At 40.0% G+C, this 24,878-nt stretch overlaps 2 protein-coding genes across 3 annotated transcripts in view; both read right to left on the bottom strand.

Annotated features, from left to right (window-relative positions):
• cass4 (Cas scaffold protein family member 4) overlaps positions 1-4,915 on the bottom strand; it is a 51,068-nt gene extending 46,153 nt beyond the window's left edge. The window contains exon 1 of one of the 2 annotated variants that reach the window (XM_062978954.1): positions 4,630-4,915. In XM_062978954.1, the coding sequence (XP_062835024.1) occupies positions 4,630-4,665 (36 nt within the window). In that variant the 5' untranslated portion in view covers positions 4,666-4,915. The remainder of the gene's footprint in view (positions 1-4,629) is intronic. The other variant, XM_062978955.1, reaches the window with a different exon arrangement.
• A 5,748-nt stretch (positions 4,916-10,663) lies between these two features.
• cstf1 (cleavage stimulation factor subunit 1) lies at positions 10,664-24,643 on the bottom strand. Its single transcript, XM_016995314.2, has 7 exons — positions 24,526-24,643; positions 20,491-20,712; positions 16,877-17,072; positions 15,901-16,178; positions 15,463-15,660; positions 14,399-14,789; positions 10,664-11,318 (listed from the first exon to the last, which is right to left on the bottom strand). Exons 1-7 carry the CDS (start codon positions 24,628-24,630, stop codon positions 11,059-11,061), a joined length of 1,650 nt encoding a protein of 549 aa, XP_016850803.2. The 5' UTR covers positions 24,631-24,643; the 3' UTR covers positions 10,664-11,058.
• Between the last annotated feature and the right edge of the window lie 235 nt (positions 24,644-24,878).

The following is a 24,878-nucleotide window of genomic DNA, read 5'->3' as shown; positions in this document are numbered from 1 at the left end:
GGACTGCTATCATTGCAAGGGAGCTGGGACGCTTTAAGATCGACATAGCAGCCCTTCAGGAGACCCTGAGAGCAGGAGAGGGGCAGCTGAAGGAATTAAAGGGAGGCTACACCTTCTTCTGGAAGGGACTGCCTGAAGAAGAGCGAAGAATACACAGAGTTGGCTTTGCTATCAGAAACGACCTGGTGAAGCACCTGACTGAAGCACCCACTGGCATCAATGAACGACTTTCAACCCTCCGAATTAACCTTGCCAAAAACCAACAGGCAACCATCATATGCGCCTATGCACCTACTCTAGATGCTGACGAAGACATCAAGGAAAAATTTTACTGTCAGCTGGACACCATCCTATCGGAGATACCTAAGGAGGACAAAATCATCCTCCTGGGGGACCTTAATGCCAGAGTTGGAAGGGACTCTGACCTGTGGCCAGGGATTATAGGAAAAGACGGGGTTGGAAACAGCAACTCAAATGGCATCTTGCTTCTCACCAAATGCAGAGAGCACAACCTTGTCATCACCAACACGCTCTTCCACCAGAAAAACAAGCTCAAGACATCATGGAAGCACCCTCGGTTAAAGCATTGGCACCTCTTGGACTATGTTATCACACGTGCCAGAGACCGCCACGATGTGCTTCTCACAAGAGCCATGACAGGTGCTGATGACTGCTGGACGGACCACAGGTTAATCCGATCCACGATGGCTATCAAGATCGTCCCCAAACGCAGACTCCAAGGAAGAAAAACAAGGCGCAAAATGAACACCCAAGCCCTTCAGGAGCCCTCCAAACGAGCTCTTCTCCAAACAACACTCAAGGATCATCTACCCACAGAATACCCCGAAAATGTTGAGGAACATTGGAACAAACTGAAGACCTCCATCATCACAGCCTGCGAAGAAACCATTGGATACCAAACTAAGAAACATCAAGACTGGTTTGATGATAATGACAAAGAGATCCAACAGCTAATTGATAACAAAAGGAAAGCCTTCCAAACATGGCAGAGAGACACCAACTGTGCTGCCAAGAAAAAGATCTATGCCAGTGCAAAAGCTGAGGTCCAAAGAAGGACCAGAGAACTCAAGAACATCTGGTGGACAAAGAAGGCTGAAGAAATCCAACACCTTGCAGATACCCATGACACTCAGGGATTTTTCAAAGCCACAGAGATGGCAACAGTCTTGGACAGCAACGGCTCCCAAAGTGACCCATTTAAGGTGGAATCAGGTGTCAAGCAGGGGTGTGTTATTGCCCCCACCTTATTTTCCATCTTCATCGCTATGATACTTCACCTTGTTGATGGGAAGCTTCCCACCAGAGTGGAAATCATCTATCGGACAGATGGCAAGCTATTTAACCTCAGCAGACTGAGAGCCAAAACCAAGGTCACCACAACATCTGTTATAGAACTCCAATATGCTGATGACAACGTAGTCTGTGCGCATTCAGAAGAAGACCTACAAGCCACTCTAAACACCTTCGCAGAAGCATACGAGAAGCTCGGCCTCTCACTGAACATCAAGAAAACCAAAGTGCTCTTCCAACAGGCACCAGCTAATCCCTCTGCAAAGCCAAGAATACAGCTTAATGGTGTAACATTAGAAAACGTTGACAATTTCCACTACCTTGGCAGCCACCTCTCCACAAAAGTCAACATCGACACCGAAATACAACACCACCTGAGCTCTGCGAGTGCAGCATTTTTCCGTATGAAGTAGAGAGTGTTTGATGACTGGGACATCCGTAGAGATACCAAGGTCCTTGTTTATAAAGCCATTGTCCTCCCAACCCTACTCTACGCCTGCGAAACGTGGACTGTGTACAGACGTCACACCAAACTCCTGGAGCATTTCCATCAGCGTTGCCTCAGGAAAATCCTGCAAATCTCTTGGGAAGACAGGCGGACAAATGTCAGCGTGCTTGAGGAAGCAAAGACCACCAGCATTGAAGCGATGCTCCTACGCCATCAACTCCACTGGACTGGCCACATTGTCCGAATGCCCGATCACCGTCTCCCAAAACAGTTACTCTACTCCGAACTCAAGAATGGGAAACGGAATGTTGGTGGGCAGGAAAAGAGATTTAAAGATGGGCTCAAAGCCAACCTTAAAAACTGTGGCATAGACACTGAGAACTGGGAAGCCCTGGCCCTTGAGCGCTCTAATTGGAGGTCAGCTGTGACCAGCAGTGCTGCGGAGTTCGAAGAGGCACGAACGGAGGGCTTAAGGGAGAAACGTGCCAAGAGGAAAGAGCGTCAAGCTAACCCCGACCGGGACCGCCTTCCACCTGGAAACCAACGTCCTCTCTGCGGGAGAATATGCGGGTCAAGAATCGGTCTCTTCAGCCACCTAAGAACACACACCCAAGATGGAAGACAATCGTCCTCGAGCTACGAGGGATCGCCTAAGTAAGTAAAGTAAGTAAAGTCACAACTGTTTACTGGGAGAAATGGAAGAGGTAGTCTACAATCTGGAGATGTCTGCCAGAAATCCAGGAATCTGACCTCGTTTGTCTTTCACCAGCTACAAAACAGCAGGTTTGACAGGGACTGTGTGTTGTGTTGTATTGTATTGTCATGGCAGGCCCTAGGTATTTTTCAAGTGTAGGCGAACAGAATTTTGGTGACACCCCCCCCCCCCCCCAACACTAATCACTGAAAAATAAAAGCATTGAATAAGCGAAAATGTTGGAAAATAAGGAGGGATTAAGGAAAAGCCTATTAAACATCAAATTACATTATGATTTTACAAATTAAGCACCAAAACATCATGTTTTACAACAAATCAACAGAAAAAGCAGTTCAATACATGGTAATGTTATGTAGGAATTACTATATTTGCGAATTTAGCACCAAACTTTGAACTGGGATATAGGGCAGTGTGGACTCAGATAACCCAGTTCAAAGCAGATATTGTGGGTTATTCTGCTTTGATATTCTGGGTTATATGGCTGTGTGGAAGAGCCCCGAGGGTCCTTCCACACAGCCATATAACCCAGAATATCAAGGCAGATAATTAAAAGGCCACCAAAAGGGAAACTAAATAACTATATACATATAGCACTAAGATTTTAAAAGCATTAGATAACTACTCCAATCCAAACACTGAAACACATTGAAAGTAAATTAACAAATAACCTTCCATTCCTCCCAACAGTCAATAAACAGTCATGGCAGTGGTCCTGGGCCTTAAAAGCTGTAGGTGTGTTTGGAGATTGCATAAGGATGTAGTGAACATTCCATTGAATGGTGTCCAAATGAGATGCACCAACATGTCACCAATAGGATCCCAGACGTTATCTAAGCTACAGAGTTATAGCAATTTGATGATGTTTTAACAGTAAGTGTTCTACTCTGTGGGATTTGTAGTTTGGCGAGAAGGTACTAATAATTATTTTCTAGAGAGCTCTAATGCAGAGGTAGATGTGTGTAGTTACTGTTGGACTGAAACTCTTCACAGCCCCAGGCAGCACTTTCAATGAGGAAGAATGTTAAGAGTTAAGCAACACCTGAGCGGCTGAATTAATCCAAGTCCTGCTCTAGTGATTCAGAAGAATTCTAAGGTCCCTTCTACACTGCCATATGAAATCCTGATTATCTGTTTTAAAGTGGATTATATGGCAGTGTAGGCTCATATAATCCAGTTCAAAGCACATAATGTGGATTATCTGCTTTGATAATCTGGATTATATGGCAATGTAGAAGGGCCCTAAATTCCTCATCAAATTACAAGTCCCATAATTCCTTCAGATACAGACATGATAATTCAAGTTGTATGGACCACATAGAGACAGTCAGGGAGTCAATGACCCATAAAATTCCTCAGCAAACAAAATGTTTTGAGATGGCATCCAAAACATTGGAATATTAGAAACAATCACATTTCTGAGGCTTGAGTATGCCATCATGGGGTGCCAGTGATTAAGATAAATAGTGAAGATACACCATATTGCTGATACAAAGTGTACAAGAGGTATTTGGAAATGAGCCTCCCTGGGAATTCTGAAGTCACTGCCAGAATGATGTGAGATATTGCAGCTAAGTCCAAAACCACGAATAACTTTAAATGCAAGCCTCAACACTTTAAATTGAGCCTGGAATCACATAGGCAGCTAAGTTCAGCTCCACCAGAACTACTGCAGTATGCACTACAAAGGGTTACTATATACTGTCCTGGAATAAATACGGGGACTCTGTTTATTCCAGACTCTAACATTCATGCAAAGAGAATTTTTTCACAAGCCTTCCCTCTGACCACTCAAGAAGGACAAAGACAGGTGTCTGCTCAGTTCAGTTCGTTGCTAAAAGTTATTGTCATGAATAATTTGGTTGTTCTTAAAGCATTCTCCCAACCTCTCATTGCAGTCCTATAGATGTGTATAGATAGTAGGTACTCAGACAATAGCTCATTGACAATAAGGACTCACTCAGGTAAACATAGCACCACAACATGGCAAATTTAGTCAGTGGTCAGTTCTGTTGCATCCAATGTGGTTCACATTTAAGGTGGCATATTCTCGCTGTAATATCTTGCATTTCCCCCCCAAAAGCAAACCCTATTGGGGCTTACTTCTGAATAGATGTGTACATAGTTCTTTCACCAGCTAAAACAATGGGTGACTTACCGTTCTAAGTATGATGGGTTCAACATTTCTATCCATAGCTGTTAGTAATAACTGCTCTCAGTTTCTGTCTCATCGTCAATTTTCTGAGCGGCACAGCTTCGTTTTGCAAAGTCAGCATATGCTAGAAATCGTTTCTCAAGAAGGATCTGAAATTGTGTCTTTCCAATTTTATTTTAAAAACCCACCTGGGACTTTCCAAGGCAGAGTTCAAGTTAAAAATTACCAAGAATAAGGAGCTAAGATCGAAGAGGATTCTAGTTTTAACATTGGTTGAATTTTCAAAACTGGTTGCAGCAGCTTTTCTGCAAATAACCACACACAGGAAAAAAAAAAACTTTTTTGCTTTGCTTCATTTTCCTGTAGTTCCTATTTTAAGACAGCTGATAGGAGGAATGGGAGGGTGTGCAGCCACAAACATCTTGTAACAACTTGGCATGGGACTTGACTTTCAAGAAAGGGGCAAATGCTGTCCTTGGTATTGGTGGAAGCTGAACAATATTTTCATCTAGCTTGGAAAAGTGTCAGGAGAACCCTGGTTGCCTTCAGCAATTTCCAAGCAACAGAGTTTGCATCCATGTGCCTGATTCAGGACTATTGTTGATGAGAAAGGAGAGCAGGAGACATGTAAAATGTTATCTGTGCTTTTTTGAATATGTATACTCAGAGGAAAACCTAGTTATTCTTCATCTTCATCATCATTATCATCATCATTATTTATTTATATAGCACTATCAGTGGTACTATACAACAAAAAAACCCTGTAAGTTTTGCTAAGGCATATATAGTTTAAAATATATGTGTTTACAGATAGCACCATTTCAGAATTTTTTTCTCGGTAAAGAGCCTAAGAAACTAGAAGGCTTTCCAAGGCAATGCAGCTGCTACAATACAACTGACAAATAACACTTAATAGAGGAGAAAGAAAAGCTAACCAGTGCCTGATAATGAAGCAAAAAACCCCAAAACAAAACAAAAACAAGCAATTCTTCCAAAGTGACATGCATAGAGTGCAGGAGCTCAATAAACTTGGTCGATTTATATAAAAAGATTGACCCGTACATGCTGGTGGGCAGTCTCAACTACTTGTCAAATCTGGTCAGACAATGATGGCACAGGCTGTGAGCTGGAGTGCTCACAAGTTGAGGTGTCTCATCTCTGGTATTTCTGTTTGAAAAGATGAATCAGAAAAAAAATGGAGGTAATGCATGGGGCTTTTGAACAGGAATGTATCATCTATGGGAGCCCCATCATCTTTGGGCTCTGGATTAGATAGCTATTCAAAGGAGATGCAAACAGACTTACTGCAGGTATGTCCCATTATTTGAAGATGTGTCAGAGAGTATCCAGGAGTAGCTTCCATTCATTACAGAACACCTGTGTGTGCATTTGCTTTATGTGTAGGGATTGGTACACAGCGACTAACACACAATCTTCACAGAAAAAGGTTCTAATTCAATGACACAGATGTCCTGTTTAGGACATTCAGCATGATATCAGTCTCTGATTAATTGGTAAGGGCTAAATCATGCAGTGGGATGAACCAATTCCCCAGCCAATCTTAGAGGACTGGAGAGAAATATTTTCTTCATCATTTCCATCATCAAGGCTGACTAGTGAGCAGCACAAAAGTGTTTTTATTGCTGTCTTTTCTTTAAACGCCAATTATGGGGAACTGCAAATTATTCCCACTATTGCAAGATCTATATGCCATTTTCCAAATCAGAAGTTAGACTAGAAAAGTATGTTAGTTCAGGGAATAATCAGATTATGAATTTAATAATTCAAAGTTTAATGCATAGCTTTGGTATTTGTCTGCAATGCTATGGGGAACAGAATGACTGAACTGTCCTATACATGTTGTAAAAATTAATGTTTTAATAGATCTTACATGCTTTGAAAGCTCAAAAGGACAGATATCAAAGACAAAAAATCCTCTATCAGTATAGTTTTCTTCCATTTCTTTCCTTCTTGAAAGAAAACCAGAAATTACATTATCTACACCAACATAGCTGAATATGCTAGGGTTTGAATTTGAACTTTTAAGCATGAGTTAAGTTAAAAATGAGTTAAGATTTTAAAAAATAATCATCCCTACCAATAGTTGCTAATATGTTCAGCAGGATTTGCTCCCATGCACTTATCCAAAAGACTGCTAGGGAAGTTGTCATTATTTTATCACATGAGACCCAAGAAAGCGGCAAAACAGCCTACAGGCATGGTTATTTATATGCATATCTTTTTTTCTTTTAAAAAAAAGGTGATTAATCAAGGAGGGCCTCCAGTTAATTCCCACATGGTCAATAAAAGTCCATGCACCTTCTGGCTCATTTTCATTTAATAGCTGATATTTCTTCTATCTGAATCTCAGTAAAGGAAGTTCCCATTAGGAGATGATTCTCCAGATGTTAGTTACACCATGAGCATGTGAGGATACATTAGTAACCCCCTTTCACTTGAACTAAACAATTTTATAAAAGGACTTGCAACAAAATGTGGCAGCATTACTGTTCATTGCTCTAGCAAGGCACACACATCATTCCACATGATTCCCCATTCAATTTAAAGGTATCTCAGAACAAAATAGTCTCTCCTGGGTTGTTGTTGCTGGGATAACATGGGTGTCTCTGCAAATCTCGGGGTTCCACCCAATGAAAACTCTCAGTTGTGTGTTGACATATAGTAATTGTGTCAATGCCACTATGTCAGAAAACAGAAGGTAAAACAGCATACAAAATTAAGAATAATAATGGAAATCTTGTGGCACCTTTAATAGATTTGTCATCATTATGAAGATTGGATTTAGTATCATTTGTTGTCACTGTTTAAGCATAAGATTTTTTCCTCCCTCTTCTGCTGAAAGATGCTATCCTTGGAAAATAATGAATTAAGGGTTGCCTCATCTGTAATCATCTTGTTAAAACAAACGACACCACCCCATCATAATTCAGAAATGCCCTCCTCCACTGCTGTCAACCCCTAGCTTTCGTCCTTCCCTCCCAATCCATTTTGCGTCATGTCCCCCTGCTGCTGAGCACAGCTGCTTAAGCCAGTCTGATAGCAGGGCAAGCAGCAGGAGAGAAAGGGCAACAGCTGCTATCCCCCGCCCCAAAAATATATGCAGGAGACATGGCAACCCTCAGAGCTGTCACTCAAGACAGTTTCCTGAGTGGAGCAAATGCTCTGATCTCTATTTGTCCTCTTGACTTCATTTGTTTCTTTGTAGCTGACTATGAACTATGAACTGTACTGGTGTTCCTCAAATCTTAGATCTATTAGGCAGAAGGTGTTTATTTCCTGTCTTAAAATTTGAAATACAGTCTTGACTTTAAACTTATTAGTATTTCATGATTACCTTCTAAGGGTCCTTCTTTTCAACTGCCATTAGTATTAAGATCTTTATACTCCAATGTCATTACTTTCCCTCCCAAACTAGTTCTGTTTCTGCAGGCCCAAGTAATTAATGTGTTATTAGAGGAAAAAGTTTAACTGAAAAGTATCCTTTTTGTGTGTTAAGAGACTGCAAAACCAACCCAAGCAATGTCCCACGTATTCAGAAATGTATAATGGGACAACTGCACCAAAGAAAAAAAATACCTTAAAAAACTAGTACAGTAGAGTCTCACTTATCCAACATAAACGGGCCGGCAGAACGTTGGATAAGCGAATATGTTAGATAATAAGGAGGGATTAAGGAAAAGCCTATTAAACATCAAATTAGGTTATGATTTTACAAATTAAGCACCAAAACATCATGTTATACAACAAATTTGACAGAAAAAGTAGTTCAATACGTAGTAATGCTATGTAGTAATTACTATATTTACAAATTTAGCACCAAAATATCACCATGTATTGAAAACATTGACTACAAAAATGCGTTGGATAATCCAGAATGTTGGATAAGTGAGACTGGGTCTTCTGATCCTTCCCTGACCCAATTTGGAGATCTCATCACAAATCCAAACAAAAGCTGGACTACGGCAGTACAGAACTACATCTAACCAATTTATCACAACTAATTTGGTAAATTAAAAAATTCTGGTGTAAGTCTAGATGAGCATCTGTCATCTCAGAAGTGAGAGATATAAGCTGTTATTGTTTTGGAGCTTTTTTTTCAAACTACAGTGCTTGACGAACAGACTGGGACCATATCCGTTTCATATTTACTTTTTTCCCAGAAACATCTTGTGAGCTAAAAGCTGGTGGCTCACAGACCAAAACTGATTTAGGATATGGTCCCTTGGCAAACCAGTTGACTAAAAGATATCCCATCCAGCTCTAAGATTTTTTTGATTTATATAATGGCCATACTTGAAGTACACTCCCAACATCTCAAAAAGGATTTGGCAAGTTGGGCAAAGTCCTGAAAGGAGCAATCACAATGAGCAAAGTGAGTAAGAAATTCCCTATGAGGTGTTGCACAAGGAAGGGTATGACAGAACATTGTATTATGTATTGTCAAATCAGATGAATTTAAAAAAGAAAACAGAGGAATTAGGAGAGGACAAAGCTATCTGCTAGGCATAATTGCTACATGCTATCTCTGCAAATGAAAAGCAACATACTTTCTAATCCTACTTTTTAAAATTTAATGTTTACATTTACATTGCAAAGGGATCTTGGTTATATATAAAATAATGTTTCAGTATAACAAGAGCAGGGACATAAAAACATGAAAATAACATCCTACTTGGTGAGAAATAAACACATTTGGTTGACTATTTTGGGAAGCTGATGTTAGATCAGACCTTTGATCTGATCTAGCAGAGCTCTTCTTCGGTTCTAAACCATTAAAATGTCTCTAATAGTAATTTTTTAAAAAGCCTTATATTTATTATTTATTTATTTGCGACATTTATATCCTGCCCTTCTCACCCCGAAGGGGACTCAGGGCGGTTTACAAGTGTATGTGTATATATATATATATATATATATATATATATATATACACACACACATTATATTATACGACTATATTGCAATATTATTAGTAATATTGCATGCAATATAAATAAATTATAATAGTGAATTATAATTATTATTACATTGTATTACATCATAATATTATTAATATTACATGTATATACAATATATTATTAGTACAGTTTTCCCTCACTTATCGCTGGGGTTAGGTTCCAGGACCACTCGCAATAAGTGAAAATCTGTGAAGTAGGGATACTATATTTCTTTTAATATTTATATATTATTTTAGTAGTTATACACTATTTTAAGTCTTTATCAATCAATCGTGTGTTAATAAATCGCCTCCTTCTCCTCCCGTTACCGCTTGGGCTCCTTTTCTCTCCCTTTGGCTTCTCCTTCCTCAGGCTGTAAATTGTAATTTTTTATGATTTATAAGTCTTTTAGAGTTTATTGAAAAACCGTGAAACAGCGAATCCGCAAAAAGTGAACCGCGAAGTAGTGAGGGAACACTGTATAGTATAGTATTATTATATCATTAAATTGATACAGGAAACATGGTGGAAAGATGTCTTCCTGGCCCCGTCTTCTTCATTCTGGTCCAGAATGGCAGTTAGACCTGGGGGGGGGGGGGGGAGTGCTCCCATCTGATGGTAAAGGAGACATGGTGGAAAGATTATACCCCTGGGATGGAGATGAAAGATCCTCTGCCTGCATGTGAAAGTGAATGTCAAGCAAAAATTGCATCTTGGTTGACACATCCCAGAACAGAACCTCTGAGTGAGCTGCTTTGTTACCAGGCATAAAGGAAAAAACCCGCTATTGGAGAAAATCTAAATTAGTTTTAGATATTCCATCCCAATACTTTTACATTCAAGTTACTGCCTGAATGACAGATATGGCAAACTAATGTCTCTTTAATGTGGTCACTACACAGATCAATGATGGGAACAACAAAACAAAAACCAGGATCTTGGTTAACTCAAGCCCCTAGAAAATAACTGGCTCCTACAGATTTCAATATTTTTTCAGTCTTAATTCAGATATTATTTACTGAAAATATCATAGAAAAGAAATGAGGCTAAACGTTTAAAAAAGCACTTGTGAAAAAGGATTTTTATAAGCAAACATTAGTTTAATTGATCTCTACCTCTAAATAATTAAAAACACAAAAGCATGGTACAAAATTTTAAGACAGAAATGGACAATCAAAAGGCAAAAATGTGTGTCAGATGAAACATATAAAGAAGTTAAAGTTTAAAATATCCAAAAACCTGTTCTGATGAGTGAAATTTCGCAACCCTGCAACTAGAGTATGGGGAGAAAGTTCTAAGCTTCCCCTTTGTTTTCAATATACAGACACAACTTTAAAATTAACTTTCCTGTAGGGCTTGTTTTTAGTTTTAAACTGAGTGTAAACTTAAATGCTACTCCATCAAGGTAGAAACAAAATGCAGTATATATGAAAAAATTGAATTAAATTCAGACAAGTATTTTACAACTTTGGCTTTAGTCCGTAGTTGACCTTCGGTACCAAAATCGAGCTCTGTAGTCGTCACTGCAAGTCATGAAGCCAGGATTGGTAGGAGAATGGACAATGCAGCGAACGATGCTGTTGTGCCCCAAGGAAAGAAGGTTCCTCCTTTCGGCTGTTCGTGAGTCCCAGCAACAAAGGCTAATGGTTCTTTCATCCGGAAGCAGTACATAGTCTTCTGTGTGATTGAAGACAGCCTGTGTCCTATGAACCTGGCGACCACTCAGACCCGCTCCTGCAGATGTGGCAACACATGTATACCATTAACAAATTGGCAGATTTTAAAAACCAAAATGCATCTGTTCATGAGTAATACACAAGGTCCACTCTTGCTCTCTCATTGCAACAATCAGTTTTCAAACAGATAATCAATCATCAGAATTGTCTTTAATAAGAAAGTGCTTGTGTCCCTGCTGGTGCTTTTAGATCTCTCAGCAGTTTTCTGTATCATTAACCATGGTATATTTCTGGGGCTAGGAATCAAGAGGAACTGTGTTAGAATGGTTCTGGTCATACCTCGCAGGCAGGTTCCAGATAGCGGTGCTTGGGAATAGCTGTTCCTCAAAAAAGGAGGTGTTATGTGGCATCCCACAAGGGGCCATTCGATACCCAGTGCTTTTTAATATTGACATGGAAACGCTGGGAGAGATCATCCACAGGCATGGGGTAGGGTGTTATCAATATGCTGATGGCACCCAAATATATTTCTCCCTTCAAAAACACTTTTAGCTAAGGGTAGTGATTCCTTCTCTTTGAAATGTCTTCCCAGGGGAGATTAGATCTGCCCCTCCCCCTCCCCTTTGTTGGCATTCAGGAAGAGCCTAAAAACCTTCCTTTTCAAGGAAGTCTTTGGAGGAAAGTAGTGATATCTGAAGGTTAGGAAGGCCCTTCAGCTTCTTTATGTATTATCGGGGTGGTTTTTAATGTATTTTATTGGGATTTTAATTAGTTCAATAACATTTGCTAATATTTATGGTTTTAACTTGTTTTTATTTTTTATATTGTATGTTTTTACTGGCTGCAAGCCACCTTGGGCCCTTGACTGGGAAAAGGGTATACATTTTATAAATAAATAAATAAAGTGTGTCCTCTAAATGAATGCCTGCAGAAGGTAGTGGGCTGGATGAAGGAAAACAAATTGAAAATGAATCCAGACTAGACAGAGGTGTTTGCCATCAAGGGTCTTAACCTGTGGATGGAGTTGTACCCTGACTGCGAGGAGAGTAATTAATTAATAATAATAATTTCCCAGATTATGCCTAAAATATTACTGTTGCCCACGGCTAATATTAGAAGTCAAGGCAAGATTATTAGATGACCAGGTTAGAAGCCAGACAGGAAACTCATTGAAGAAATGTGTTCCATATTTATCTATCTAATGGTCCAATCAATCTTCCATTAAAAGGCAAAATACAAATAGCCAATATCTTTTTTGACAGAGGTTGACTACTACCTTCAAGGATGCTAAGAATTTTCCTCACAAGCACTGAAGATGTTGCAACATTACAGCTGAGTTTTTAATCCACTTATGTTCCTTTAACAATAGCCAAACTCATTTAACCTCTAGGTACTTTTCTTCTAGTTTAATAAATCATCCAACTAAGAGCTTTCACCCTGGCCAGTTGAACAATTCCCAGTATCTGTGCCTTTTCCCTTTCAATATTCACCCACTTCAGTAGGTAAGGACACAGATTTCATGCAGTTCAGAAAACACCAGATGAAGGGGTCAAATTAGCCTAAACTAATTGAAGCAGTTGTAATAACGAAGATGATTTTAGCTGAACATCTTTTCTATGGTGCCAAGTCATTTAAAGCTACAAAAAATGTTATTCTGAAATGGTGAGTATGTCAAGGGATCATATGGATCAGTAACTGGATAAATAGATGGCCACACTTCTTACACCAACCTAAACAGCTCTGTGAGAATATACAGGGTGTTTGAAAAAGAACTCCCTAGTTTTAAGTATAAACACATTAAACTAGGGAGTTCTTTTTCAAACATCCTGTACTATGCCAGTGTGATAATGGCAGAGGAAAGCCATGGCATAGTCTTTCAAATAGCTACTTCTTGTTGAAAATGTTTTGCCACCTGCACTTAAACTGTCCCACAATACTAATGTACTGCTTTTGCAGGAAGGTTAACCACAATATGCATAGTAAGAAGGACCTGATAGTGTTAGAAAACCTCTGTTTCTTTGTCAAGGAAGCACCTAATAAATGCTAGGCCTTGGCTGCACTCTGGTGGTTTGACATGTTATAAGATGAAATACAAGACATGTCTCTTAGGAGTTTATTCGTAGAATTTGCACTCCAATATACATGGGAACTCAGGATATTGCACATGTAACACGTTGAAAGGGAAATGTATCAAGCAGAGAAATGCCTATTTTATATTGTAATGTTGCTTTTTAAAACCAGCCACTTGAAGGGATATAAGGGTTAAAAAGTACTATATATTGTCTGTGTAGGTAAAGGTAAAGGTTTCCCCTGACATTAAGTCCAGTCATGACCGACTCTGGGGGTTGGTGCTCATCTCCATTTCTAGGCCGAAGAGCCGGCATTGTCTATAGACATCTCCAAAGTCATGTGGCCAGCATGACTGCATGGAGCGCTGTTACCTTCCCGCCGGAGCGGTACCTATTGATCTACTCACATTTGCATGTTTTCGAACTGATAGGTTGGCAGGAGCTGGGGCTAACAGCAGGCGCTCATTCCGCTCCCGGGATTTGAACCTGGCACCTTTCGGTCCGCAAGTTCAGCAGCTCAGTGCTTTAACACACTGTGCCACCAGGGGTGTATTTGCCTTCAAGTCACATGTTGACTTCTGAAGTCCCCATGAATTTGATATATTGTTAGAAAATGAAGTGAGGCACAGACCTATAAAACTACAGTTTGTCTAAGACAGTGGTTCTCAACGTGTGGGTCCCCAGATGTTTTGGCCTTCAACTCCCAGAAATCTTAAACAGCTGGTAAATTGGCTGGGATTTCAGGGAGATGTAGGCCAAAGCACCTGGGGGCCCACAGGTTGAGAACCACTGGTCTAAGATGTGCAAGGGTACACGGAATCACCTGACAAATCTGAAAGTAGCACCCTTAATTTTTTCCTATATTCTAAAGAGATTTTTTTTGGCAGAATCACAAACTCTAGATTAAACAAATAAAATACAAAAAGTTAGCCGTTGATCAAAATATTTTCTTGTAGATCCAGGAAAAATATAGATAGACCACTTTTGCAGATTTGTGACTTGTGAGATCACTACTGTGACTGCACGAATGGAATAAAAGAACATACTGTTTAGGTTTGCTTTTACTCACCTGTATATTTGACTAGCGTTCTCCCTGTAGATATCTCCCAGAGTTTGGCTACTGAGTCCTTTCCACTTGAGAGAATATACTTTGAATTCTTGGAAAAAATGGCAGAACAAACTTCAGCCCCATCATGTGCTTTCTCAAAAGTAGTGATACAACGATTTGAAACACCATCCCATAGCTTGATACATCCATCTTTGCTGCCCGTCACATACATGTTAGCACTTGCATTGTAATTAACTGAGCAGATGGCATCTGTGTGCTGGTCTTGAGGATTACAAGACACAAAGCACTGGAAAGTGTTAACATCATACAGTCGCAGGGTAGGATGCTGGGTCCCAACAAGTATGAAGTCTCCAGAAGGATGAAATGAGATAGAACGCAGCATCTCTGCTTCCTGTTTAGTTGGAAAATAGGGAATTAGTATGGAAAGTTATCTTCGTATTATTACAAATGATCTAAATGTAAATTAGTGCTGGCTGCTGTTCAGAATGAATTAATGACCACAGAAGAGCACTATTACCTAAACAAGTTAAAATGGACATAATCAAAAGATTAAAAATATTAATATGATTTGGTAATATATTTGCAAAACAACAAAAGGACAGCGAGTTCTTAGGGGCAGTAAGGAGTGGGAAGCCTATTACACTCCTTCCACACTGAAAGGAAAGAAGATTTTTAAAATGTGTTTCTCCTACACTGATCTAAATGCTGATCTGGCCTGAGTCCCTTCAGGGAGATAGGGAGGGATAAAAAAAGTTTTTAAAAAATTATCTGCCTACTAGAATATATTGTTATTTACAATATTTGGCCCAAAAAGGTGGCCTCTAGGAGCTTTTGCTAGATACAGATTGACAAATATAAGGCAGATACACAGACTATCATGGTTAGTTTAAATAGGAATACCTATAGCCATAATTGTGATTTCTTTCCTTGCATCTGAACTGCAAAGCGGTCTTAATTCTAAACATATTTACATACAACATTCCACAATATGAAAAAGACTTGCAAATGAAGGCTTTTCTGAATCAAGTATAATTATACTTCAGGTTTCTTATAAACTATCTCACCTGGATATATTTGAAGGCTCTTTTGGCAGATGGTTTAGAATAGTCAAACAATTTAAGTGTATAATCTCTTGATCCTGAGGCAAGGATTTGTTCTGTTGGGTGGAAAGCTAAACAAGTGACCTCATCCACATGATCATAAAGAGTCCTAATAACTGGGTGGTTCTCCATGTTCTGCTGGGCTGTTTCATTCATCATAACCTAAAAAAGATTAGAAAACAAAGCACAGGAACAATGACCTTTTGATGCATGAAACAAATCGCTAATAAATGTAAGAGTGGTGTTACCAAGATGTGGAATATGGGGAATCAATATATTTTGCTACTATATAATGTAAAAGTGAATGTAAAAGTCTCTCATAAGCAGCAACTCATTAATAAACTGTTTTACAAATAGGATGAGACATTCAAAAATCAGAACTTCTCAAACCATATGAATTACCTCAATGGGCATAGCACTCTTTGCCAACATTCTTTCTGTATCCAATATTTTTATTGAGGCATCAGCAGACCCTGTAGCTATTAGTTGTCCATCTCTGCTATATGTAGCGACACGACATGGTCCTTTGTGGGATGTGACGTAACAGGTCTCATATTCTGAAGCCTCTGGAGACATAGTCTGCACATCCGCATCAAACTCCAAGTCAATTCCTGTGCCAGGAGCAACTGTATCAGAGCGCCCAATGGCATACTGAACAGCACTATCATCATTTTCCATTCCTGCAAGGGGAAAAAAGAGAAGAGTACAAGATTCTGTTTTCCAATACATGGAAGACAAGTGTTGCTTCAATAATCTTCAAGTCTATTTTGAAGACTTTTGCAGGGGGACAAGTGAAATGAAAATTCTGCTATCCATCTTGTTCATTTCACACATCACACCTCACTTCATGGCCATACTTTGAAGTCTGATTAATCGAGATATCAATTTCATGCACGTAGAGTAGGGGTCATCCTATTCTTCAGAAGGGGATTTTAAAAGATTTAACAACATGATGCCTATTCAGAAATATTAATGAGATTTACTCCAAAGTAAGTGTATGCAAAATTATTGACCAAATGCCACTTTCACTTATCTCCCCCTATAAATAGAGTAGTTAATGCAAATACCTGAGGTTGTAAAAGGTTCAATTCTGAAACTAAGATCTAGGGTGCACCTATACTGAAGAATTAATGCAGACTGACAACACTTTCACTCCCATGATTTAATACTTTGAGATCTTGGAAGTTCTAGTTTTACCACATTTTTTGCCTTCTCTGTGAAAGAATGCTGGTGCCCCACCAAACTACAAACCCCAGGATTCCATAGCATCAATGTTTTGATCTAACATGGTGATCTTACCAATGTGGCCAATATAAATACAGCATCACACTTGCTTGACAAAAATATATGAAATTTCTGTTTTGAGACCAAAACTTACCCACTTTAATAAGATGCAACAACTGTTCAGAGGGGGCACAAACAGACTGTGGTTTCACCTCATTTATCAAACCATTAGCAATGTTGATATAGCCATCATAGAGCAATTGACTAATTATCAGTTTGTAAAGTTGCTGCCGGTCTTTCAAGCTTACTTTTGGCCTATACATGGTGAACAAAGGCTGTCTTCCAGCAGCCTGAAACAAAGAGAAAATAATAGCATGCAGGAATAGTAAGAAGGCACATATTATGTACTTTGCATTTATTCATTTACATTTTACTCCCTCGAAACAGCAGCAAATTATATATTAAAATAATACAAGCAATCAGAAACCCATAAGGAATCAATCAATAAGAATCAAGGAGTAGGACAATAGTTCAGAATGATTTATGTTTAAAAGCATGTGCATAAGACTCAAGGCCTGCAAGCTGAATCTGGCCCACCATGTCATTTTATATGGACCTGCAGATACTGGACCACATGTCCTGCATATTCCTCATCATTACACATCATGACTAGAGCTGATGGGAGCCGTGCTACTGTAGCATCAGGAAGGCTGCAGTTTGTTCTGTTTAGTCAGTAGACTGGGGTTTGAGTTTAGATACATGGCTTGTAGATTTGATGCCTGTCTTTAAAATGTCCTGTAACTTTTCTCCAACCTTAGAGCCACAAATGTCATTGGGTTGCAATTACCATTATCCCCAGTCTGCATGGCAGATAATGGGAGTTGTTGTTCAATAACGTATAAAGAACACTGATCACTATGTAAACAAAGGTTGGCCCTCTGTATCCATAGATCCCCTGGGCATTGATTCAATGGCCCTTTGAAGGCAACCATGAGATTTATGTGGCTCTCAATAAAAATGAATATGACACCCCTGGTCTAAAATGTAATATGAAATATTCTCCTAATGCAAATGAAGGATCCTTGCAATTTTTTCAGAGGGAGTTTTCTCTGAGGCTGAGAAAGTTACCCACTGGGTTTCCATGGCCAAACTGGAGTTGGAACCCTGGTTTCTAAAGCTGGCTCTCTTATGCCAGAGTAGCCAGGTGAAATTATTTATACCAAACTCCTTTTATTTGGAATTAAGTAGTTGCGTGTTTGTGTGTAAGTAAAACTCATTTGCAGGTGACTGCACCCAGACTTGGTACTTTACTTTGATCAGGCCCCATCATTTCCATTTCATTAGATATCTGTCCTTTCCTTTTCTCCCATTCCACATTTTTTTAGCAAACAATTGCTTCATGCACTCTGAAATCCACCCCTTTTCTCAATCTCCACAAAACTAAAGTCATTGATGATGACTGTTATTGTGTTGTTGAACACTTTCATGGCTGGAATCACTGGGTTGCTGTATGGCCATATTCCAGAAGCATTCTCTGATGATGTTTTGTCCACATCTATGGCAGACATCCTTAAGGGTTGTGAGGTGTTGGAAACTAGGCAAGTGGGGTTTATATATTTGTGGAATGTTCAGGGTGGGAGAAAGAATTCTTGCCTGCCTGAGGCAACTATGAATGTTTCAACTGGCCAGCTTGATTGACATTGAATAGCCTGGCAGCTTCAAAGCCTGGCTGTTTGCTGTTTTCTACCTAGGGAAATCCTTTGTTGGGAGGTGTTAACTGGCCCTGAATGTTTCTTGTTTCCAGGCTTTGAAGCTGCCAGGCTATTCAATGCTAATAAAGTTGGCCAACTGAAACATTCAAATTTGCCTTAGGCAGACAAGCATTCTTTCTCTCATCCTGAACATTCCAGATAAACAGGATGTTTGAAAAAGAACACCTTATTCACCATTTAATGTAAATGGTGAATTGGGAGGCCTTTTTCAAACACCCTCTATAAACCCCACTTGCCTAGTTTCCAACAAACCTCACAACCTCTGAGGATGCTTGCCAAAGATGTGGGTGAAACATCAGGAGAGAATGCTTCTAGAACATGGCTATACAGCCCAGAAAACTCACAGCAACTCATGACTGTTATTGTTTACTTATATAGCAATACTAGCTGTGCCCGGCCATGCGTTGCTGTGGCAAAGTGGTGGTGGTATTGGTTAAAAATTGTGTAATTTTTATTTGACGTTATTTGTATATTTTTTTAATAAATTTTATTGTAAGTTATCTTTTTATTATCTTTTATTATTTTCTTGTATTATTTTTAGTTATTTTCTGTTATAGTATTTTATTGTATTAATTTTTTTAGTGTTTTTAATTATTTTTAGTGTTTTTAATTATTTTTTAATTGGGTTGCTAGGAGACCAAGTTGGAGGAGCTTAGCCTTCTAACTGGCAGCAATGGGATAAAAGCAATTATTCCTCTCTCTCTAATTAGGACTTTATTTTTCTTTTCTTTTTGTTGTATCAACCTAGAGCCGTGGATGACGGGTTGTGTTGTCAAATTTCGAGGTTGGGGGGCCTGTAGTTTTGTTGTTTTGTGGGTCGCCATGATGCCATCACTCTTTTATATATATAGATGAGTGCTATACAAAACAACCAAAACCAGTGGGTCCTGCCAAAGCTGTATAAAATACATACAGTACATGTATTTATCAGTTAAGCATCCCATAACTGGAATTCCAATATACTGTACAGTACTCTAAAATCATCCACAGTAGGCTGAGATAGTGACATCTTTGTTTTCTGATAAGTTTGTTTCATGCAGTATATATGGAACAGGAAGTAATTTCATGTTAAGGTTTGGGTCCCATGTCATATATGCAACTACAGCAGCCATGGGCACTTTGGTCCTCCCAGGTGTTTTTGACTTCAACTCCCACAATTTCTAACAGCCACTGGCTGTTAGGAATTGTGGGAGTTGAAGTCAAAAACACCTGGAGGGCCAAAGTTTGCCTATGCCTGACCTACAGGAATCCAACATCCCGGGGGGGGGGGGGGGGATCCAAAACACTTCTTGTCCCAGGCATTACAGAAAAGGGGTGCTTGGCCGGATAAATCAAATTCATATTTCTTTTGACTCTGGTCCTCTTGGACTTTAGTGGAGACTTTTTTGTTTTTAGATTTTATTTTTATTATCGCGGACTCATGTTTATCACTGATGGCCGAGTTTAGCGAAATATACTATTTAAATGATGAGTCTCCACGATAATTGTAAATGCTTTAAATTCTTTTTAATGCTTAGTATTTATTTATATCTTATTTTTGGACGTTATGCTTTGTGTGATTTTTTTTGGTATTGTATTTTATGTTAAACGTGCTTTGATTTGCATTGTATTATATGTATACACTGTATTTGCAATGTGGCACTGAAGTGGCTAAACTGCATGCCACTCTGAGTCCTCTTCGGGGTGGGAAGAGTGGGGCAGAAATATAGCAAAGTAAATAAATAAGAACAGCCAAGCGTCCAGTGGAGTTATTGGGCATACTGTATCATCTGTATATATCTTTCTGCACACACACAGGCGAGGAATTTTAAAATATATAACAAGCTATCTAGAGAAAATACAAAAAGGCGATAGAATAAGAAGAAAACTGAGCAGCACGTGAGGCAGAGGATCAGGGGGAGGAGGGGGCGGGACTTCCGGGGCAGTAAAAAAGGCTTTAGAGCGGGAAAGCCCAGGCATAAAGGGAAAGGTGCAGAAAGCGAGGCGCGGTTCTTACCGGCCCGTCCTTTGGTCTCGAGCGATCAGCGCTCGAAATGGCTGCTGGAGGTCCGAGAGCTTCGGGGGGCGGCGGCGGCAAAGGCAGCGGGGCTGGAGGGAGGCCTGGCGGCGGCGGAGGAGGAACAGGAAGCGGCGGCGGCGGCAGGAGCAAACGGGACCGAGGGCCGCTCCGTCGAACAGGCTGCTGCATCGAGCCCCCGCACATCGATTGGAGCCGCAGCTGGAGGGCGGGGAAACCAAGCAAGGGTCACACGGAGCATGCGCCGACACTAGCCCAAATCCCTGGGAAAATGTGTTGGCTTTCATGGCCGGGATCACAGGGTTGTATGTTTTCCAGGCTGTATGGCCATGCTCCAGAAGTATTCTCGCCTGACGTTTCGCCTACATCTGTGGCAGGCATCCTCAGAGGTTGTGAGGTATGTTGGAAACTAGGCAAGTGGGGTTTATTTGTCTGTGGAATGTCCAGCGTTGGAAAAAAGAACTCTTGTCTGCTTGAGGCAAGTGTGAATGTTGCAGTTGATTAGCATTGAAAAGCCTTGCCGCTTCAAAGAGAGTCTGGTTCCTGCCTGGGGGAATCCTTTGTTGGGAGAGAATAGCTGTCCCTGATTGTTTCATGCCTTGAATTCCTCAGTTTTCTTAGTGTTCTTTACTTATTGTCCTGATTTTAGAGGGTTTTTTTTAAATACTGGTAGCCAGATTTTGTTCATTTTCATGGTTTCCTCCTTTCTTTTGAAATTGTCCACATAGGTAAAAAGGTAAAGGCTTCCCCTGACATTAAGTCCAGTCATGTCTGACTCTGGGGGTTGGGGCTCATCTCCATTTCTAAGCTGAAGAGCTTACTTACTTGTGGATTTCAATGGCTTCTCTGTGTAGTTGCTAGAGTTGGTCCAGCATTTCTGAATTCTCAAATGATACACTGTGTCCAGGTTGGTTCATCAAGTGCTCTGCTATGGCTGACTTCTCTGGTTGGGTTAGTCTGCAGTGCCTTTCATGTTCCTTGACTCAATAGCAGAGCACTTGATGAACCAGCCTGAACACAATATATTATTTGAGAACACAGAAATGCTGGATCACTAACAACCACCATGCCAGACTACACAGAGAAGCCATTGAAATCCACAAGCATGTGGATAATTTCAACAGAAAAAAGAAACCATGAATATGAACAAAATCTGGCTACCAGTATTAATAATAACTCTTAAAATCAGTACAGTAAATAAATAAAACCATTCAGAAAACAGAGGAATTCCAGACAGGAAACAATCAGGGCCAGCTAACACCTCCCAACAAAGCATTCCCCCAGGCAGTAAACACCCACAGCTTGAAACTGAAAGACTAGTCAATACTAATCAAGGTGGCTAAATGAAACATTCACACCTGTCTCAAACAGACAAAGCCTTCTTTCTCCCACTCTGACCATCCCACAGATATATAAACCCCACTTGCTTAGTTTCCAGCATACCTCATAACCTCTGAGGATGCCTGCCATAGATGCAGGCGAAACATAGGAGAAAATGTTTCTGGAACATGGCCATACAGTTTGGAAAACTCACAACAACCCACTACTTTAACTACCGTAGCTCAATACTATGTAACCCTGGGAGTTGTTTGGTGAGGCAGCCATACTCTTTGGCAGAGAAGGCTAGATTCAGTGAAACTACAAATCCCCAAGATTCCATAGCATTGAGTCATGGCAATTGAAATGGTGTCAACACTGCCTTCATTTTACAGTGTACTATAGATGTTACTCTGATGCGCCCAATTACAAACTTGGGCCCTCCAGTTTTGGACTTCAGCTTCCAGAAGCCTCCAGCAGAATGACCAACAGCTAGGGGTTCTGGGAGATGAAGTTCAAAAAATTGATGTGTAGAAATCACTGCCCTACGACCTTGTCCCACTTTAAATGTCATGGTAACATCCTGTGAGATGTTGTGGTTTGGTGGGATCCAAGAGCTAGATGGTGAAGGATTCTAAATCCCCCCAACTGCAAATCCCAGGATACTAAAAAGGCTCAGTTGCAATGCCCCTTTTCTGAGAAGGCAAGCCCTTGGAACCCCTAAGGGCCCAGTTTTCAATGAGACACTGAGGGAGAAGATTGAGATACATAGATATTGCAATCTTTTAATTTCAATATCAAATACCATTTGGTAAATTTCCTGAGTCCTGTTTGAAGCTTCAATTTGGTCCAGTCAATCATTATCCTGCTTGTGGCTTGACATTCCCAGACCTTCAATTGATTCCTATTTTTTGCATATCTAAGGAAGGTGAGCCCCCGTGGCAAAGTGGGTTAAACCGCTAAGCTACTGAACTTGCTGACCAAAAGGTCAGAGGTTTGAATTCAGGGAGTAGAGTGAGCTCCCACTGTTAATCCCAGCTTCTGCCAACCTAGCAGTTCAAAAACATGCAAATGTGAGTAGATCAAAAGGTACCGCTCAGGTGGGAAAGTGATGGTGTTCCATGCACAAATCCTGCCATATAACCTTGGAGGCATCTACTGACAATGCTGGCTCTTTGGCTTAGAAATGGAGATGAGCACCTTGTCCCTTTATCACTACATAATTGTGCCATGGAATTTAACTTAAAATACATACTACAAAATACAAGGCCAACACTTTAAACACGGTACAGACAGTCCCTGAGTTACAAAGATCTGATTTACAAACGACTCATAGGAACAGGGGTGAGACAACAGAAAGTGAGATAAATCTATCCCTCTGAAGGGAAATTCAGTCCTGAAAGAGTTACCATGGGGAAAATGTGTCTCCACTGAAGCTTTATCATCAATCCTTGTTTCCACAACAAGCCAAAATTTTTCAAAATCCAAGTATCGCAGGAAGAGAAAGTGAGGTGAAATCTGAACAGGGGCATAATCAACAAAACAAACACCATAGCAGTGCTTTGCTGTCTGTGCAAATCATTCATATATACATTCAATATATTCTATTCATGTGTGTGTGCACACATATACATACATACATACACACACTACTCAAATATGAATAGCATAGGGAAGGGTTAACACCCCTATGGTGTTTGTTTTGCTGTCTTTGCCCCTGTTCAGAAGATTTCACCACACTTTTTGTCCCTGTGATACACGTAGTGGAGTACGTACTTTAAAAAGTACCTGTTCTGAGATATATGCAAATTAACTTCAGAACCTATAGAACGTGTCTTGTTCATAACTTAGGAACTGCCTGTATTGGGTTATACAGTGGCTTCTTGTTATGATAACTATGGATTTCAACATTAGTTGCAGGATAATGGGTGTGTTCTGTAAAAAAAAAGCAACAAATAAGCATTATATGAAAAATAATGAAAAATGTGCTTAAAGCAGGTTATTAAGAGTACCAGTGGCATCTTGTTATGGTGACTATAATATGCATTGCCTCTAGGGTGGTTTTCAAAACAAGTTGTAGGAGTGGGTTGTTATTGTTCTGTTTGTGGACTTTCCATAGACGAGAGAGAAAAGGGAGATATAGGGCAAACCTAAATTGAACATTTAATGTGGTTTAAAACTGGTATTGAAGAATGTGGTTTCACTGTGTAGATGGGAGCCCCCTGGGCCATGTCTTTATAGACGACCAATTCTCTCACACCAGAAATGACTTGCAGTATGTTTACTTCTGACATGATAAAAAAAACTGCAGACAATTACACAGGAACTCCAGGAACTAGTTTGTGGCCTTGATGGTGATTATGCAAACCACAGAGCATTGGTGTGCATTAAAGGGCTTTTTTTGGGCGGGGTGTGTGTGTGTGTGTGTGATTCGTTGAATCCTATTGCCTGGCTGCCGCCATTTGAGACTAGTTTTGTACTGTATTAAATGGTCAGTGCGGGTGGGACCATATTTGTCCTTATCTCCTGCTTTTGGGTCCTTTTTCAGAGGCAGCTAGTTCATCACTATGGAAACATTGCTAAACTAGGAAAGCTTTTCACCAGATGATAGTTCTGTCATCAAGCATTTCTTGTCTGACACCTACTTTTCAGCTGCATTACACCTCACGTTGAATCAAAGGCATACTTTATACTTACATCGGCCTCAAGAAATGGTAGCCGCATTGGCCACTGTTCATTGTTGCTCATGACCCATGGAAGCTGGTGCCTGTCACATGCGGGAGTGACACGTCGATTTGACATTCTTCCTCCCAGAATGAGCTGTCCTTATTATACCTTCTTCACGTTACCCATTTCTAAATCTTTTCTCAGAAACTGCAGGAATCCAGTCAGATGGAAACCATCTTCTAAGGACACACTTTAAAAGAACAATGATTTTACATTTTGTCTGTTTCTCCAAAATCAGTCTTATACAGACTACAAAACACACACACAGTGAAACTGGCTTCTGAGGTTCACGGTGCTTCTTTCAGCGGTTGTTTGTGGTGTGA

The sequence above is a fragment of the Anolis carolinensis genome, chromosome 4 (genome assembly GCF_035594765.1).
Source record: "Anolis carolinensis isolate JA03-04 chromosome 4, rAnoCar3.1.pri, whole genome shotgun sequence".
Lineage (NCBI taxonomy): Eukaryota > Metazoa > Chordata > Lepidosauria > Squamata > Dactyloidae > Anolis > Anolis carolinensis.
Note: the sequence above shows the minus strand (reverse complement) of the source record. Positions and strands in the feature narration are given on the sequence as shown.

What these genes read in the sequence shown, in the direction of transcription:
- cstf1 (XM_016995314.2), bottom strand. Translation starts at nt 24,630, where the DNA reads ATGTCAAATCGACGTGTCACTCCCGCATGTGACAGGCACCAGCTTCCA. An exon ending in CGAGACCAAAGGACGGGCCG is followed by an intron (nt 17,073 to 20,490) that starts GTAAGAACCGCG and finishes TCTTTGTTTCAG; the next exon opens with GCTGCTGGAAGACAGCCTTT. An exon ending in AACGCTAGTCAAATATACAG is followed by an intron (nt 11,319 to 14,398) that starts GTGAGTAAAAGC and finishes CCACATCTGCAG; the next exon opens with GAGCGGGTCTGAGTGGTCGC.